At 46.4% G+C, this 13,716-nt stretch overlaps 5 protein-coding genes across 5 annotated transcripts; 3 read left to right on the top strand and 2 right to left on the bottom strand.

Annotated features, from left to right (window-relative positions):
• Positions 1–137: 137 nt before the first annotated feature.
• Positions 138–1,179, bottom strand: DFL_005478 (uncharacterized protein; the record flags this gene model as incomplete). The annotated part of the gene is made up of 5 exons (XM_067634743.1): positions 138–357; positions 432–509; positions 575–889; positions 1,010–1,049; positions 1,140–1,179. 5 exons carry the CDS (start codon positions 1,177–1,179, stop codon positions 138–140), a joined length of 693 nt encoding a protein of 230 aa, XP_067489243.1.
• A 1,030-nt stretch (positions 1,180–2,209) lies between these two features.
• On the top strand, positions 2,210–2,998 carry DFL_005477 (uncharacterized protein; the record flags this gene model as incomplete). The annotated part of the gene is made up of 3 exons (XM_067634742.1): positions 2,210–2,237; positions 2,326–2,421; positions 2,481–2,998. The coding sequence occupies 3 exons, from the start codon at positions 2,210–2,212 to the stop codon at positions 2,996–2,998; spliced, it is 642 nt and encodes a 213-aa protein (XP_067489242.1).
• Positions 2,999–5,496: 2,498 nt separating this feature from the next.
• Positions 5,497–6,159, bottom strand: DFL_005476 (uncharacterized protein; the record flags this gene model as incomplete). The annotated part of the gene is made up of 1 exon (XM_067634741.1): positions 5,497–6,159. The coding sequence occupies one exon, from the start codon at positions 6,157–6,159 to the stop codon at positions 5,497–5,499; it is 663 nt and encodes a 220-aa protein (XP_067489241.1).
• Positions 6,160–7,231: 1,072 nt separating this feature from the next.
• DFL_005475 (uncharacterized protein) lies at positions 7,232–7,774 on the top strand (the record flags this gene model as incomplete). Its single annotated transcript, XM_067634740.1, has 1 exon — positions 7,232–7,774. One exon carries the CDS (start codon positions 7,232–7,234, stop codon positions 7,772–7,774), a length of 543 nt encoding a protein of 180 aa, XP_067489240.1.
• Positions 7,775–10,543: 2,769 nt separating this feature from the next.
• DFL_005474 (uncharacterized protein) lies at positions 10,544–13,393 on the top strand (the record flags this gene model as incomplete). Its single annotated transcript, XM_067634739.1, has 2 exons — positions 10,544–12,046; positions 12,104–13,393. The coding sequence occupies 2 exons, from the start codon at positions 10,544–10,546 to the stop codon at positions 13,391–13,393; spliced, it is 2,793 nt and encodes a 930-aa protein (XP_067489239.1).
• Between the last annotated feature and the right edge of the window lie 323 nt (positions 13,394–13,716).

Genomic DNA, 13,716 nt, shown 5'->3' with positions numbered 1-13,716 from the left:
CCCCCACCATGAAAAACATAAAGGCGTACAAAGAACCATCCCTCCCTCACCAGTAATAGCTACCCAAGTAGTTTAGGGAGAGAATGGATGAAAGAGGGATGGATGAAAACTTTTTTTAGTACAAAAAAAGTACTAATTTACAGCTTCTGCATGGCCTGAACGTCGGTACTCTGAACGTGATCCTCATCCTCCTCGATCTGTTGCTGAAGTTCATCGAGAGAGACCTTTTCGTCTTCGACAACCAAGTTAATTTGGAGCTTTTTGATACCGAAGCCGATGGCGACGAGTTGGGAGGCACCCCAGACCAAACCTTCCTTTTCGATGGCGCGGACGTTGTCTTCGAGTTCTTTCATGTCGCTGTTTCTCTATTAGTATTTTCCCTCTCTCTTTTCTTTGACTCTTAAACGGTACGAAAGGAGGAGAGGACTTACGTCTCGTCGTCCCATGGCTTCACGTCCAATGTGACGATGGACTTGGCGGCTGGCTTGACCTTGCCGGCCTTCTTCTTACTATAATTTCCCACCTACGTTAGCATCTCTTCTCAAAGTATAAACAGATAAAGAAGAGAACATACTTGTACTCCTCCAACCTCTGAGCCTTCAACTTCTCAGCCTCCTCATCAACCTCATCATCCGAACCAAAGAGATCGACGTCATCATCGTCTTCTTCTTCAGCAGCAGCAGCAGCCGGTGGAGCGGCAACGGCAGCTGGGCCACCCTCGGGACCGTATGTGTCAAGAGGAGTGTTCGCGTCACCGGTCAAGGAACCGAATTCGGCCTCGTAGCTGGTGATGTGGTTGTACCAGCGGGCGGCGTAGGGGTATTTGGAGGCATCTGGAGCGGACGAGACGGCCTTGTAGACTGCGACGTCGGCCTGAGATGGAGCATATCTTTACAATTCTATTAGCTTCTTTTTCCATCAAAGATATGGTTCGGGGGAGAGTGGGGTAGGTTCAGAGTTTGCGATGGATCCAGTATATTGAATGGAGGGGAATAAAGAGAGAGCGTACCCAGCGATGTAGCTGCGGGTCTCGAGCCAGCTGTTGAGGGCTGGATACATATATATATCAGCAGGAGTTCAAGTATATCTGTCTCATCTCAAGATGGGATACGAAGGAGAAAAAGAAGAGGGGCACGTACCAGACTTGCCAGTATCAGCGAGTAAATCTCCGAAGCCCATTGTGACGGATATTAATAAATTACTGGTAGTAATGTATTCGATGATAGTAAGAAGTGGTGGTTGATGATAATGGTGATGGGAGGAGAAGAGAGAGAGAAGAGATGTGGTGGGGGAATGAGTAAATATTGGCTAACACTTTGAGACAAGAGGGGCGGATGAAATGATTTTTTTTTCTCTCAGATCTGGCGGGGTGGAAACCTGCACCGCCACCGTTTATTGAAGAGGCAGGTTGTCGTTGTGGCTTGTTGCAAGTGTTGTTTGTGGCGGTGCATCCACAAAAATTTTTTGTATCTATAAATTGCTGGTCTTCTCGACAAAATTCCTCCTCTTCTTCTCTTCTCTCTTTAGTTAACGTGAGTCTTCCGAACCTCCCCAAAAGAATTTTTTGACGAAAGATACTAATTAATTGAACAGAGTAGTGGATATTATACCTTAATAAGTTATATAATCTACAATACCTACCTGGGGGCTCCGTCTCTGACGGCTTGCTGAGGACTATTCTTTTTTTATAAAGTGGATTTTCTTCCGTTCCCGGCCCCTTCGATAAAGTCTCTCCTTGGCCGGAGGGCGACCGATTCTTTTGTCCGAAAGGTTTTCTGATCTCTTTTTTCTTCCTTTCGAGGGGGATTGAGGGTGGTGGGGATTTTGTGACGGGGAGTCGGATACATACTTTTTTTCTTTTATCTTATACTCGCATAGGGACGGTCGGTCCAGATGTTGGCGATTGATCGGTAGCATCGAGCCGCGATTGTTTATTCTCGTGATATTTATTGTTCGTGATTTGATTGTTTTGATGGTGTTTTGGTGGACCGGTGTCGGTTTGATCCTGGTGCACGTGTTTGTCAATATTTGTCTTTATCGTCTACGAATATGAATTCTTTACTCCACTTCCAAGCTCTCCTCGTAACAACCCCGTGTCATTGTAAGCCCTCGAGTCGCGATCAATCTAAAATAAAAATTTCTGATTCACAAACACGAAAAAACATGGCTGGTGAGACTTTTTCCTTCCCTTGTCTGACTTGATAACACGATGAGACTAATCTGTAGACGTGTAGGCGGTACGTCATCCTGCATGACCCTCCCCTCTATCAACAACTTCCCTCGAAGTTAAAGAACAACCAATTGATGACGATGATTATACTCTAGCATCCCTCTGGCTCCTTCCCCCACCCGGGCCCCTCTCTACCGTCCTCCAAACCCTCATCTCAAATACACTCCCTCCTCGGATTCCCAGTCCTGTTCGTACGTTTTCCTTTAGTCCCTACCATCCGATGAATATCGATATTGATGATATAAAACAGCGGACTTCCAACCCCACATCACCATCACCTCCGGCATTCCCCTCTCTTCTTCCTCGGACTTCCAAAAAACCCTTGACGCAATTAGTATTGAAGAACGACCGATCATAAAATTCAAACGCCTCCGCTACGGAACAGCATTCTGGACCAAAATCACGATTGAAATACATAAATCCGCTTCTCTAAAATCATTGGCCGTTGCTTGCCGCTCCTCTATCCTACCGGGTTATGGTGAGGAAGAAGCGAAGGATTGGGTGGAGAAGTATACGACGCCGGCGGAGAGTGGGAATGAAGGGTTTATTCCGCATTTGAGTCTTGTTTATTACGGAGAGGGCGTGGAGGGCGGTGTTAGGATGGGGGTTGGGAGTGACGTTAATGATGCCGGGGTTGTGGTTGAGGAGGTTGAGCCCGAGGAGGTAAAGGAGATGGGGGGGTGGGTTGGGGGGAAGTTGGTGGTGGTGGATACGACGAAGAGGGTGGAGGAGTGGAGGGGGGGTATCTTGGCGGAGAGGGTGCTGTAGATTGTTCACTACCTACTCGTGCGGGTATTATAGATGAGATACGACATGGTATTCTGGAGAAAGAAGGTATTGATGGCTTATTTTCGTTTGCACTCTATACCGGTGGTGATATGTTTAATGAAGTCGAAGGTCTTGATCGCCTTGATGGTCCTATCGAACCACGGATGCTAGTTTGGTATACGGATACACCTACAGACTACCTATTTGCGTACCCGGGTAAGCACGTATTTACGTAGCCTGTCTCGTAGATCGTTAGCTAGCTACGTGGCATTGGAACGCGCACGCTTCAAAATATGCTGAATTACCTACCTGAGCAGATTGGTATTCGTCCTACCGAAGTACTCGGGCATGTTTTTTCTCAGCGGGAGCCAATTGGTATACCTAGATACATTGGTGGGTGCCGTGCCAGCAAAAAGAACTACCGTATCAATAAACATCTTCTTTCCGACTGGTCTCGGGTTTCCGGCCGGTCAATTGATCATGTACTTGGATACGACACGTCGGCATCCAAGCTATCATTGTAACCGTTAACCTGCCACGTTTATAAGTGCTAAATAAAAACGAGGCAAGAATCCGAAGGCGTATTCAAGAGTAATTGATTATCCGATCGTTTCGTGCAGTTGTTATAATGCTTTTCTCGCAAACCTAGATGGTAGTATTGCACCACCGGTGCTTCCTTTTAGGTATATAAAATGATGGAGGGCATAATGTTTTCTGGGTAGAGTATAGGTATTTGTTGTGGGATGAGTGTTATTTGTGTGTAAGATATAAGCAGTCTCGAGTCCTTGTAACATACACATAAAAGTACTTACCTATCTACCTAGGTACTTCCAAACACACGTTTGGAGGTTGTTCCGGAGCAGAGGGGTTGTTTACAGATGTACCTCGCTTCATTTGGGGACCCCTGAACCTCCAAACCGGGATGCGCTGGAAACATCGGCGTTAAATTATTTTCCAGACATCACCAACCCAAAAGCATCCGATAGCGTGGATTGCAATCTTTGGGGAAATCAAGCTTCACACATCAGAAAATACAAGCGCCATCCTCTGAGAGTAGCCTGATTAATGCTGATCTCGCCTTATTAGAAGACAATTTTTTATACAGATTATAACAATACACATAGCCTCTAAACCTCTCGATGTTATTGGTAACTAATATCGATATATCACTTGCTGGAATAAAATGCATACGACTTCTCTATTCGGTTTGATAAATTATAATTCAAAAGGCCACTCAAGGAACAGACGGGAATCGAATATCTCACGCATTACGCCCTGTGTATCCTTCCGCATACCATTAATATCATTTACCTATTCACGAGTTCACCAAACTGCAACATGTCTACCATGTGGCCGAATACGCAGAAGTAACCACCGGTATCCGTGAATTCCAAAAGTTAATGGAAATTCCAGAAACGAGGTTGTTTGATACGGTTACTGCAGGATAGTTAACGCAACTTCATTGTCATAAAGATAATTTACTCGATAATAAAAGGGATTTAAGCCATTACATTAAACGCTATCCCGAAAAAGGTCTGGTTACGTGATCGATCACGATGAGCTTTCCGTCGTGGAAGTTGGAGCTGTATTTGATATGATTTTTAAGGAGTGTGATAAATATTGTGAACTCCGGTTTTCATACACAAAAGTCTAATCCAACAATATATAAATTTGCTTAATAACTATAACAAAATATTATACAAAGTGAATAAAAAGATTATAAATATGTTTATAATTGTTAATAGGAAATCCTTTAACACAATCAGCTTGAGATTGATAAAATAATCAATATGACGACAATTACTTCACAAATATTCTTTGCATTTAAAGGTGGAATCATCATTGCTTCTGGCGGTATTGGTGGCAGACATCCACTTTATCAGTTTGACCTGTCCGGAGAAATATTTTAACGGAAAGGTAAAGGGGGGATTGGGGGTCTGCTGAGCGAGGTTCCAGCGATTGCAGCCGCAGCATCGGGGTCGTATTTGTATCCAGTTAATGGGAAAGCAGATATTCGGTTTACAAACCGAAAAGGTTAAGAATTGGGGAGTCTGGTGGAGCAGAATCAGTTAACGAATGTTGATGCTGAGAATATTGTACAATTGGCTGTTAATAGTTCTAGCTTGTATCGCCTAGCTGGGGATGGGGGTATTCATCCACTTGAATTTTTTTGTAGATGCATAGCTTGGACGCTATAGCTATACATGCATGGCCTAACATGTCGCACCTTTGATATTCATGAACGTACTTCATCGCATCGATCGAATTCTGGAGGACCTAATGCATAATCCCGAATACTTGAATTGCAAATTGAGGTGCGATATATCACGGTGTATTCGAGGAATAAGATTAATCGGTGTCGCAAAATTGAGGCTAGACTGTGCTCTGCCAAAAGTCGGTAGCGTATTATTATCAGCGTGCGAAGAGGCGGGTCACAAGGTTAAAGCTGTATATGCCACTCAGCCTAGTACTCTAGGCATGAATACTGGCTTAAGTATCTACACAATTGTGGAAGTCCTAAATGCGAACACCACTACCTCATTCCCTACATAGCTGAATGTAACTTTAGCCTTCTCCTCCGGCATTCCCCTCTCCGTTAGCTTCTCAACGGCACTGTTTATGAGCTCACGGACTGTAATCTTATCCAAAGGTTTCCCCAACTCATTCCTCTTAATGTTATCGACTGTGTCCTCCCCCGAAGTATTTGTAAAAATACGTAAGCAAAATCTATTCATCCACACCTTTATATCTTTTTCTTCCAACAAGGTTGGGTTAATTAATGGATCGTCCAGAAATGGACATTCGGTGATGTCCTGATAACTATAATCGGTCTGTTGGAGGGAAGCGATATCAACGCGCCGGGCCGTATAGTGATATTTTAGAGCCTCACGGTTGTCTCGTGCCCGGGCACCACGGGAGGATCTGCAAACAAGGCTGAGGAGGAAGCCGTACTCCTCGTCTCCGAGTAGACGATGTAAACCACGAGGAAAGGAGGATTTTCGCCAGTCCTCTGGGCAGTCAAAGTAGCGGGTTTTTGTGAAAGTTTTGGTGTTTAGAAGTGTTTGCCATTGAGGGCAGACCATCAAGGCTGACATTTGGTCTTGAAGGCTGAGGAAAGACAGAATCTCGGTTTGGAGTTCAGTTGGAAGGGTCAAAATCATTTTTGCAACTCTGAAGAAACGTATTGGAAATGCGCTAGCTCGGGCTTCGATAATTATACAGCTGTGGTAAATGACGATTTCAGAATCGATTCGTGTAATGTAGTTGCGCCTTGCCCCGAACTGAAGAATCAATATTAATGCCTTTGACCGACTACAATATTGGATCAGGTGGTTATTTAGCCTAAAAATGTCAAACGCCGAATCTACTCGTCGAAATCTATGTACCTCCAGATCTTTTCATACTTTCCAAACAACATTGATAGCTAGAACTACTGGGCCGCAGCATGCACCCGCTGGCGGGATATAGTCATCAAAGGCCTTGACTTCAGACAAATTCGCTACCGGATAGATCCCTAGCAAATTAACGAAAATGGTGACCAGGCACGCACCCGATTAGTTTTCTACGCGGGAAGCCAAGAAACGTCGTTCTCCCGGATATCCATGCCGCTCTTACAACCTACGACGGTGCTATCACTCGATACCTGTCCAGCAGCCAGAGGTCGCTTAGACGTTATGCTGGTTGACGAGCTTTTACTCTCTTGAGCAACCAACTTTAACTTCGTTTGGTACCAGCCAAACAAAAGCCGATGAAGTTTATTTTCGCGTTAGGATCCATGACGAGAAGGGTCGACATACGATATGCTACAACCAATGGATCTGTCTTGCGCTCCCGAAGAATGCCAGCATTCACGGATACAGTCAATACATTCTTGAGGGTGTCAAGAATATAGCCAAGACATTCGAACACCGATTAGATGGGCTCAGGCTTACAATTCCGGTCCATTAGGATGGTCCATCGAAGCAAATGTAGGCCTACTGCCCAGTGTATGAAGAGAACCTAGAAGGCCGCCTCAACCTATGAATTTGAACTCCACCCCCTCAGAGCCGACCGCCAAAGCAGCTCCTGTGCCTTTTGGGTTAGCGTCCTTCCCTGTCGGACTCCAAATCCATATACTCGAATATGCCGCAGAATTCAAGGATCAGGCCTGCGTCGCTGCCACTTGTACACCCTGGCAAAATATTGCCGTCCAGAGCAAGTCATTGCAGAGGGCCATCTACCCCTCATTCCTCGATGGGCTCTGCAACAATCTCCCAGCCTTGTGTCATAGCATATTCACCCTCAACTCTCGCGACCAAGACCAGCGTTTTCCACTGTGTTTTCGAGAATGGTGTCGCAAGGCAGTATTTGTATAAAATCGCCGCAGATTGCCTAATCGACGTCAGCGGCTTCGTTGACGTCCCTATTTCTCGCAATTTGAAGGCCCTGGAGGATACCAGGCGTCCCGTTATACACCCGCTATCGACTGGGTTTACAATGATGACGAAACACCGGATCCCATCCGGTTTAGGCGGAACTTTGACATCGCTGACCTCAACCCGGAGACATCGTTGGTCCGCTTCGAAATGGATTCAAGTCACAATCAGGGAATGGGTCAACCATGTCATCAAGTCGGTTAAACCGTGGATTGGAGAGCGGAGTATAAGAGATAAGAAACTTGAGATTCGATTTTTCGAGCGCCTGAGACCCGAGCTATTAACGGCTGTTTCGACAAAGCGGTGGTTTCTCGGAGCCAGAATTACGGATCAGGCTCGTGACAGCTCACCTACTATATGAATGCCTCGGTAGATTGATATTCTGAGCTGTTGATTACTATTTTGTGTAATGACACCGACTGTACCGGATCCTAGGGAATGCCTGGGTAAATTGCTCTCTGAGATTTAGTTGCAGCCTTCGAGGTGGCATAGGTCGTAGCACGCAAGGCCTTGTGAGTATGTTACTATTCGACCAACTTCAATTCCGATGGACGGGAAGCCAGGGTTACTAGACTACGGCAAGCCCAACTTTCCAAATATATAACAACGCCCACCTATCCTGTCTCTGCTCGAGGATGGCGGAGTGCAGGCACGAAAGCAAGATCCCTTCGAAATGGTGCAATCAACGAGCTATCCGACGAGAGACGGAATGGTTCAAATGTTCCACAGCTTCGCCACAAAACTCTAGATATTTATCCAACTTATCAATCCAATTTATCAATCCCATTTAGCGATATGTAGCAAATCCAACACAAGCTTCCTTGGTTCGGGTTCTGCAACCAGTTGGAATCATATTCGAGGAGACCGCTGAAACATCCGATCTAGCCGCACCGTGAGCTTGATACCTAGGCACGGCATGGATTCGGCTGGAGTGGATCCCCCGGTGATGTCATACACACCGCCGCTCGTAACATAGAATCTTAGCCCGGTATGTGCCGTTGACATAGATAACTATCCGCCACGAGACCCTGTATTTCTATAGATAAAACCGTAATCTCGTGGCTGTACCACCCGGTATTTATACGTCGAATCCAAGTTCCTGGTTTAGGTGATTCCGCATGCATGTTCTATGCATGGCCCTGTCAGCGCCCAGCCATGCGCTTTTACGCGACTGTACTCCAGAAAAATGGGCGACCAGTCTGGTAAACGCGCCTCAACACACTTCCAATTCCAACGTCACTCCATAGATCCACCGCCCTGATTTCACGATTTTTTTGCGACAACAACCGACGAATCCGACGATATAACACCCGGAGTCCTTTAGCCGGTGGTAGGTTTAGACATTGGGGGTTTTGGTAGGGAGGATTGGAGCTGGAGCGGAGGGCTAATAGTGGTATTAGTGACGGTTTATTCCGGAAGTGCGACGGTGGCGATTGAACAGAGAGTTGGGCTTCTCTGAGACGTCGCTAGATCTTTCCGATATACTATATCCTCCGATTTGGAATCGGATGCCACGGGACGGCGTATGTTATAGGTATAGCATCCAAAGAGGACTGCTCCAAAGTTTTCCGGACGACGATATACCGGTATCCCGGCAACCTTGTTCCCCAGACGGGTTGAGCTTGGCGTTTTCGTATACGACCAATTCCGACAAATTGATAAAACGCCTTGCTCGTTTGAGAAATTATACGGTATGGATATTTTGGTTAAACGGAGTTCTGTTCGAGTTATGCTGTCAATTGGTTTTTTGCTATTGCTTTTTTGGGGGTTGGGATTGGGTGGTGAATTTGGAGGGAGGATGACTAGGAGCCCTAGGCATGGGAGAACCGTTGAGGAGTGTTATATGTCTATGACATATGAGGAAGGGTACTAGGGCCTGCTGAGAGGGGGTTCCTAGTTTTGGGTCGTGGAAAACTACTTGGTTCCGCTCATGGGGGGCACTTGGCACATGACACCTGGCTGATGGATTGGGCAATTGCTTGATATCCATTTTCTAATTTCAACAATAGAGATATCGTGCCATAATGTCATATCAGGCTATTGGAACTAGCAGAGTGGATGTGAAGCTATGCGAAGCCGTTGCCGATCCGGATTCCTCTACTGCAGCAGGCGTGGTCTTAGCGTAGATGGGGTTCTATGATGCTCAGCTGCTGTGTAGAGCTCAGCAATTCTTTCATCTGTCTAAGAGGGCAACACATATATTGCCAAAATACCACAAAGGTCCCCATAGCCCCTTAAAGTGTCTATGAGACAGGAACCTCTTTGTCAATTTTTTCCCCCTCGAAGATTGGAACCTCCGTCTATTTAACCAAGTCTTCTTTCACTCCCTCCCCTCTTCCCTTCTCTCTTCTCTTCACCACGCCCCTACCGCCACCCCTCCCCATCCGCTCACATGTACCCCCCCGGTTGCCCCTTCCTCCTTTCTTTTTTTCTCTTTTGGTTTTTGGTTGCATTTGTTTTTGTGTTTTTTATGTTTTTCCTTTCCGCATTTGCTTTAATATTTTCATATCGGTTTTTATGTTTGATTTTATACATCAGGTTTGCTCTTCTGTATTTGATTTTTATGAATTTTGTTCCCCCCCTCAAACTACCGTTCCACCGTTCCACCGTTCCCTCCCTTGCGGTTCCAATTGTTTTGCTTATTTGCTTTTGATTGCTTTTGGAGTTTTTGACTTTTGTTGTGCCATTGCTTTAGTTCCATCGCGTCCATACACGTAACCGTAAACGGGGATGAGGCTGGCCTAACTACTTATCTATCATTCGGTCCCTGGAATTTGCTCGCTAATGTATTGGCGCCGCGTGCGGCTGCACAAACAGGGTCATTTTTATTTAGACAACTTGCCGGTTCGCCAACATTCCTGGTAGCTTATCTGGCTAAGTGCCTAGGTAGGTAGGTGCACGACGAGGCTGCACGACTACCGCTGTCAACATACCAACATACCAACATCCAACGCGTCCATCTCCAACTCATTCTTGGCAACGGCTTTTTCTTTCCTTTCAACCACGCACCTCTCCTCCACGCAGTCATCCAGAACAGCCTACGGTCTTCTATCACCAAACCTCCCTCAATCCCATCACGTCTCAAGACATTCTCCCGACTCTCACATTCCTCCAAAGGATAGTTTAAAAAATGGCCGAGCTTTCCGTCCCTTCCAACCACGGCTACGGCTGTCTCCGCGAACACCTCGATCCAACCGACCCAGAAGCCGAACCTGGTGCTGCAGAAGCCTGGAACGAATACCTCCTCGAACTAGCAAAAGCCGAATCTAAACTCCCAACTCCAATCAGCAAGACACCAGAGTTACCGTTTGCTCTACAACCTGAGGTTTCTGTATCTGTTGAAACTGGAAGTAATGATGTTACTATCTCTTTGACTAGGACTACGCCTCCTGAAACCATTGTTGCTGTTACTGCTACTAATGGTAGTGGTAACGGTGGTAATGATGAGCAAACAATTGAAATGACCTTAGCGCAAGTTTGTGAATCGATGAGGATCCACAGATTGGAAACTCAAGCGGAACTACAAGCTGTTGAGGATCAATACCGAAGGGATCTGGCAGCCAGTGGGTTTTCATTGGATTTACTACCCGACTACATCAACGGCGATAACGACAACTCCAATTCCTTAACAAAAAAGACGACAACAACGTTAACATCAAATCCCGAGCATATCGACGGCGAAACGCTCCTACAAACGTTGGAACGAATCCACCTCGAAAGCGAGGCGATAAATCCTCATCATCGAAAGAAAAAGGGAGCTGCCTCTGTCGTCGGAGGTGGGAAAGGAGTTTCTACGAAAAAGGATGGCCTGCAGACTCCTGATAAGGAAACACTAATGAAATTCATATACCTCGCTAAAAAACATCTCTTACCGGAAACCATCACCGCTGCCATATCTGGTAACAATGAATCTCGACCAGTATCATCAATGAGTTTACACCAAGATATGGTGGTATACAAACCCGTTGAACCACCGGTGATAACCCTCCCCAGTTTATCCTCAGAGGAGAGGGAGGCTGTTATGGACGGGAAAGTTAAAGCAGGGGAAGACCGTGTAACAGCAATACAGACTCTTGAGGATAGTGTTCGAAGGAACCAAAAGATTGTGGAAGAAAATATGGAATATCTGAGAAATTTTGAGGCGATGAAGGAGCAGAAAATACGGGAGCTTGAAGAGGCGATGTTGAAGAGGAGACAGGCTATGGCGGAGTATGCGAGGAGGAAGCAGGAGGAAGAGGAGGAGAGGGTTAGGAAAGAAGCGGAAGAGAAGAAGAGAAGAGAAGAAGCTAAGGCGAGGGAATTGGCGGAACGGTTGAAGAGGGAATCAGAGGAGAGAAGGTTGGCGGAGACTAGAGAGGCGGAGAGAAAGGCTAGAGAGGAACAGGAAAGGCAGCAAAAGATTAAGGAGGAAGCTCAACGGAAGAAAGATGAGGCTGCAAAGAAGGCTAAAGAGGCACAAGAAGCGCAACAAGCTGCGCAGGCGGCGGCTGAACTGGCGGCAAAAGAGAAAGCTCAGGCGTTCCTTCAGGAAAGAGAGCACCAGAAGCTTGAAAAAGAGAAGCAGGTTCAGCTCCAGCAGGCCCAGCAGGTTCAAACTCAGAAAGTGGCGGCGGCGACTGCTCTCCCGAGTGATGTATGTCCCCGCACGAGTTCCGGATAGAGGGTTTGGTTGTGCTAATTGACATTCTAGGACAAAATCAAGGAAATGGTCGAGAAAATACTCTCGACAATGCCATACGCCACTTCTGAATACGAAACCATCAAGGCCAAGATTCTTCAACTCCTCGCCTGGAAACAAAGATACTTGAAAGGAGTCGTCCAATTGGGTCCCCCGAACCCCGATTACAATAGATTCTTTGCAACTTACGCTGATTTCCGCGTCTCTATGGGAGCCGTGGAACTCAGAGTGAAAACCATCAAGACGTTCTACATGAGCGGCGACCTGACGACCTTCAAAACAAAGTTGTCAAAGAAAGTCATGCAGGTCGTCGGAAGCGGAAAGGGATACATGGACGCTGCAACGGATATCGTCAAGCAACTCCAAGCCGCCGATGCCGTTCAGGAGAAGAAAGAACCTCAAGTCATCGCCGTCGACGACTTTGTCAACCCTTCGCAGGCAAAGACGGGGGGTAAGGGACTGCCGGGGATGTTCCTATCTCTCTACAATTTCATCAAAATCGTTCTCGTCAAGGCGATGACCGAAGGTCCCGAAAAGGTTGCAGTTCTAAAAGCGTTAGCTATGCTACTAAACTCGGTCATGGGCGGCAACGCAACCTTTTGGAGGCATCCAGCTCTTACCCTGGTACTTTATTTCCGATTCTTTGAGCAATCCCCCTCTCTATTCGGCGCCATGGGTAATAAGAAGGACATTGGATACCGAACGATTGATGGACAGATTGCGGAATCACCAACCGAAGTTAACGGTCGTGCGGAGGTCGTTGCTACGATCTTTTGCTTGATGGGGATTCTTCGACCGAGTAACGTCAAACGACAGCAGATCATTACTGTAGTCGACATTCACCGCGTCCTCATGCTCAACTTATACGTCCCCGCCCACCTCCGCGATGAATTACATTACATCAACATCCGCACAATAATGACGATAGCACCCTGGACTCTACGAATCTACCTCGGCTACGACGGCATCGTTAAGCTCGAAGCCGCGATAGTAAAATATTGTAACGAGGAGACGAATGTGAAACTAAAGGCACTGGCGAGTTTGTTGATCGAACAGGCGAAACAGCTGCACTGCCAGGGGTATACGGATCGGAGAAAGGAGTTTGGGTGTGATGAGTGGAGGTATTGGGATCCGGCGGATGTTAAAGATACTAATGCAAAGAGAAGGGCGGCTGGGGAGGTTGTTGATGTGGGGCAGGAGAAGGTGGATTATGAGGTTACTAGGGGGAGGATTGAGAGGGAGAGGGCTGTTGAGGAGAAGTTTAGACCGCCGGGGGCCGAGGCGGCACCGCAGAGGGTTTAGGTGGTTTTTTTATCAGCTGGATCCTTGGCAATTTTTATGGTTATAGAATGATAGGGCGGGCGTTGGGATTTTTGTATTTTTTATTGATTGCATGTTAAATGGTTTCCTATCTTGTTCGTGGGAACGAGTGGATATTTGACGTACTATGATGGTTTTTTTTTACTGTAACATATTAGACTACGAAAGGGCAAACGAATGAATGTTATGTATTTCCTTCCAATAGTGGTCTTCTGAAGAAAGTTTGTATTGTGAATTGCATCAATGTTGCACTTTGGCCAGCCCAGACTTATAACAGACGCTTGAGCAGGGATTTCTTAAAAATA

This window comes from Arthrobotrys flagrans (genome assembly GCF_004000055.1).
Source record: "Arthrobotrys flagrans strain CBS H-5679 chromosome Unknown unitig_9, whole genome shotgun sequence".
In the NCBI taxonomy this organism is placed as follows: Eukaryota; Fungi; Ascomycota; class Orbiliomycetes; order Orbiliales; family Orbiliaceae; genus Arthrobotrys; species Arthrobotrys flagrans.
This window is presented reverse-complemented; position numbering and strand designations above follow the sequence as displayed.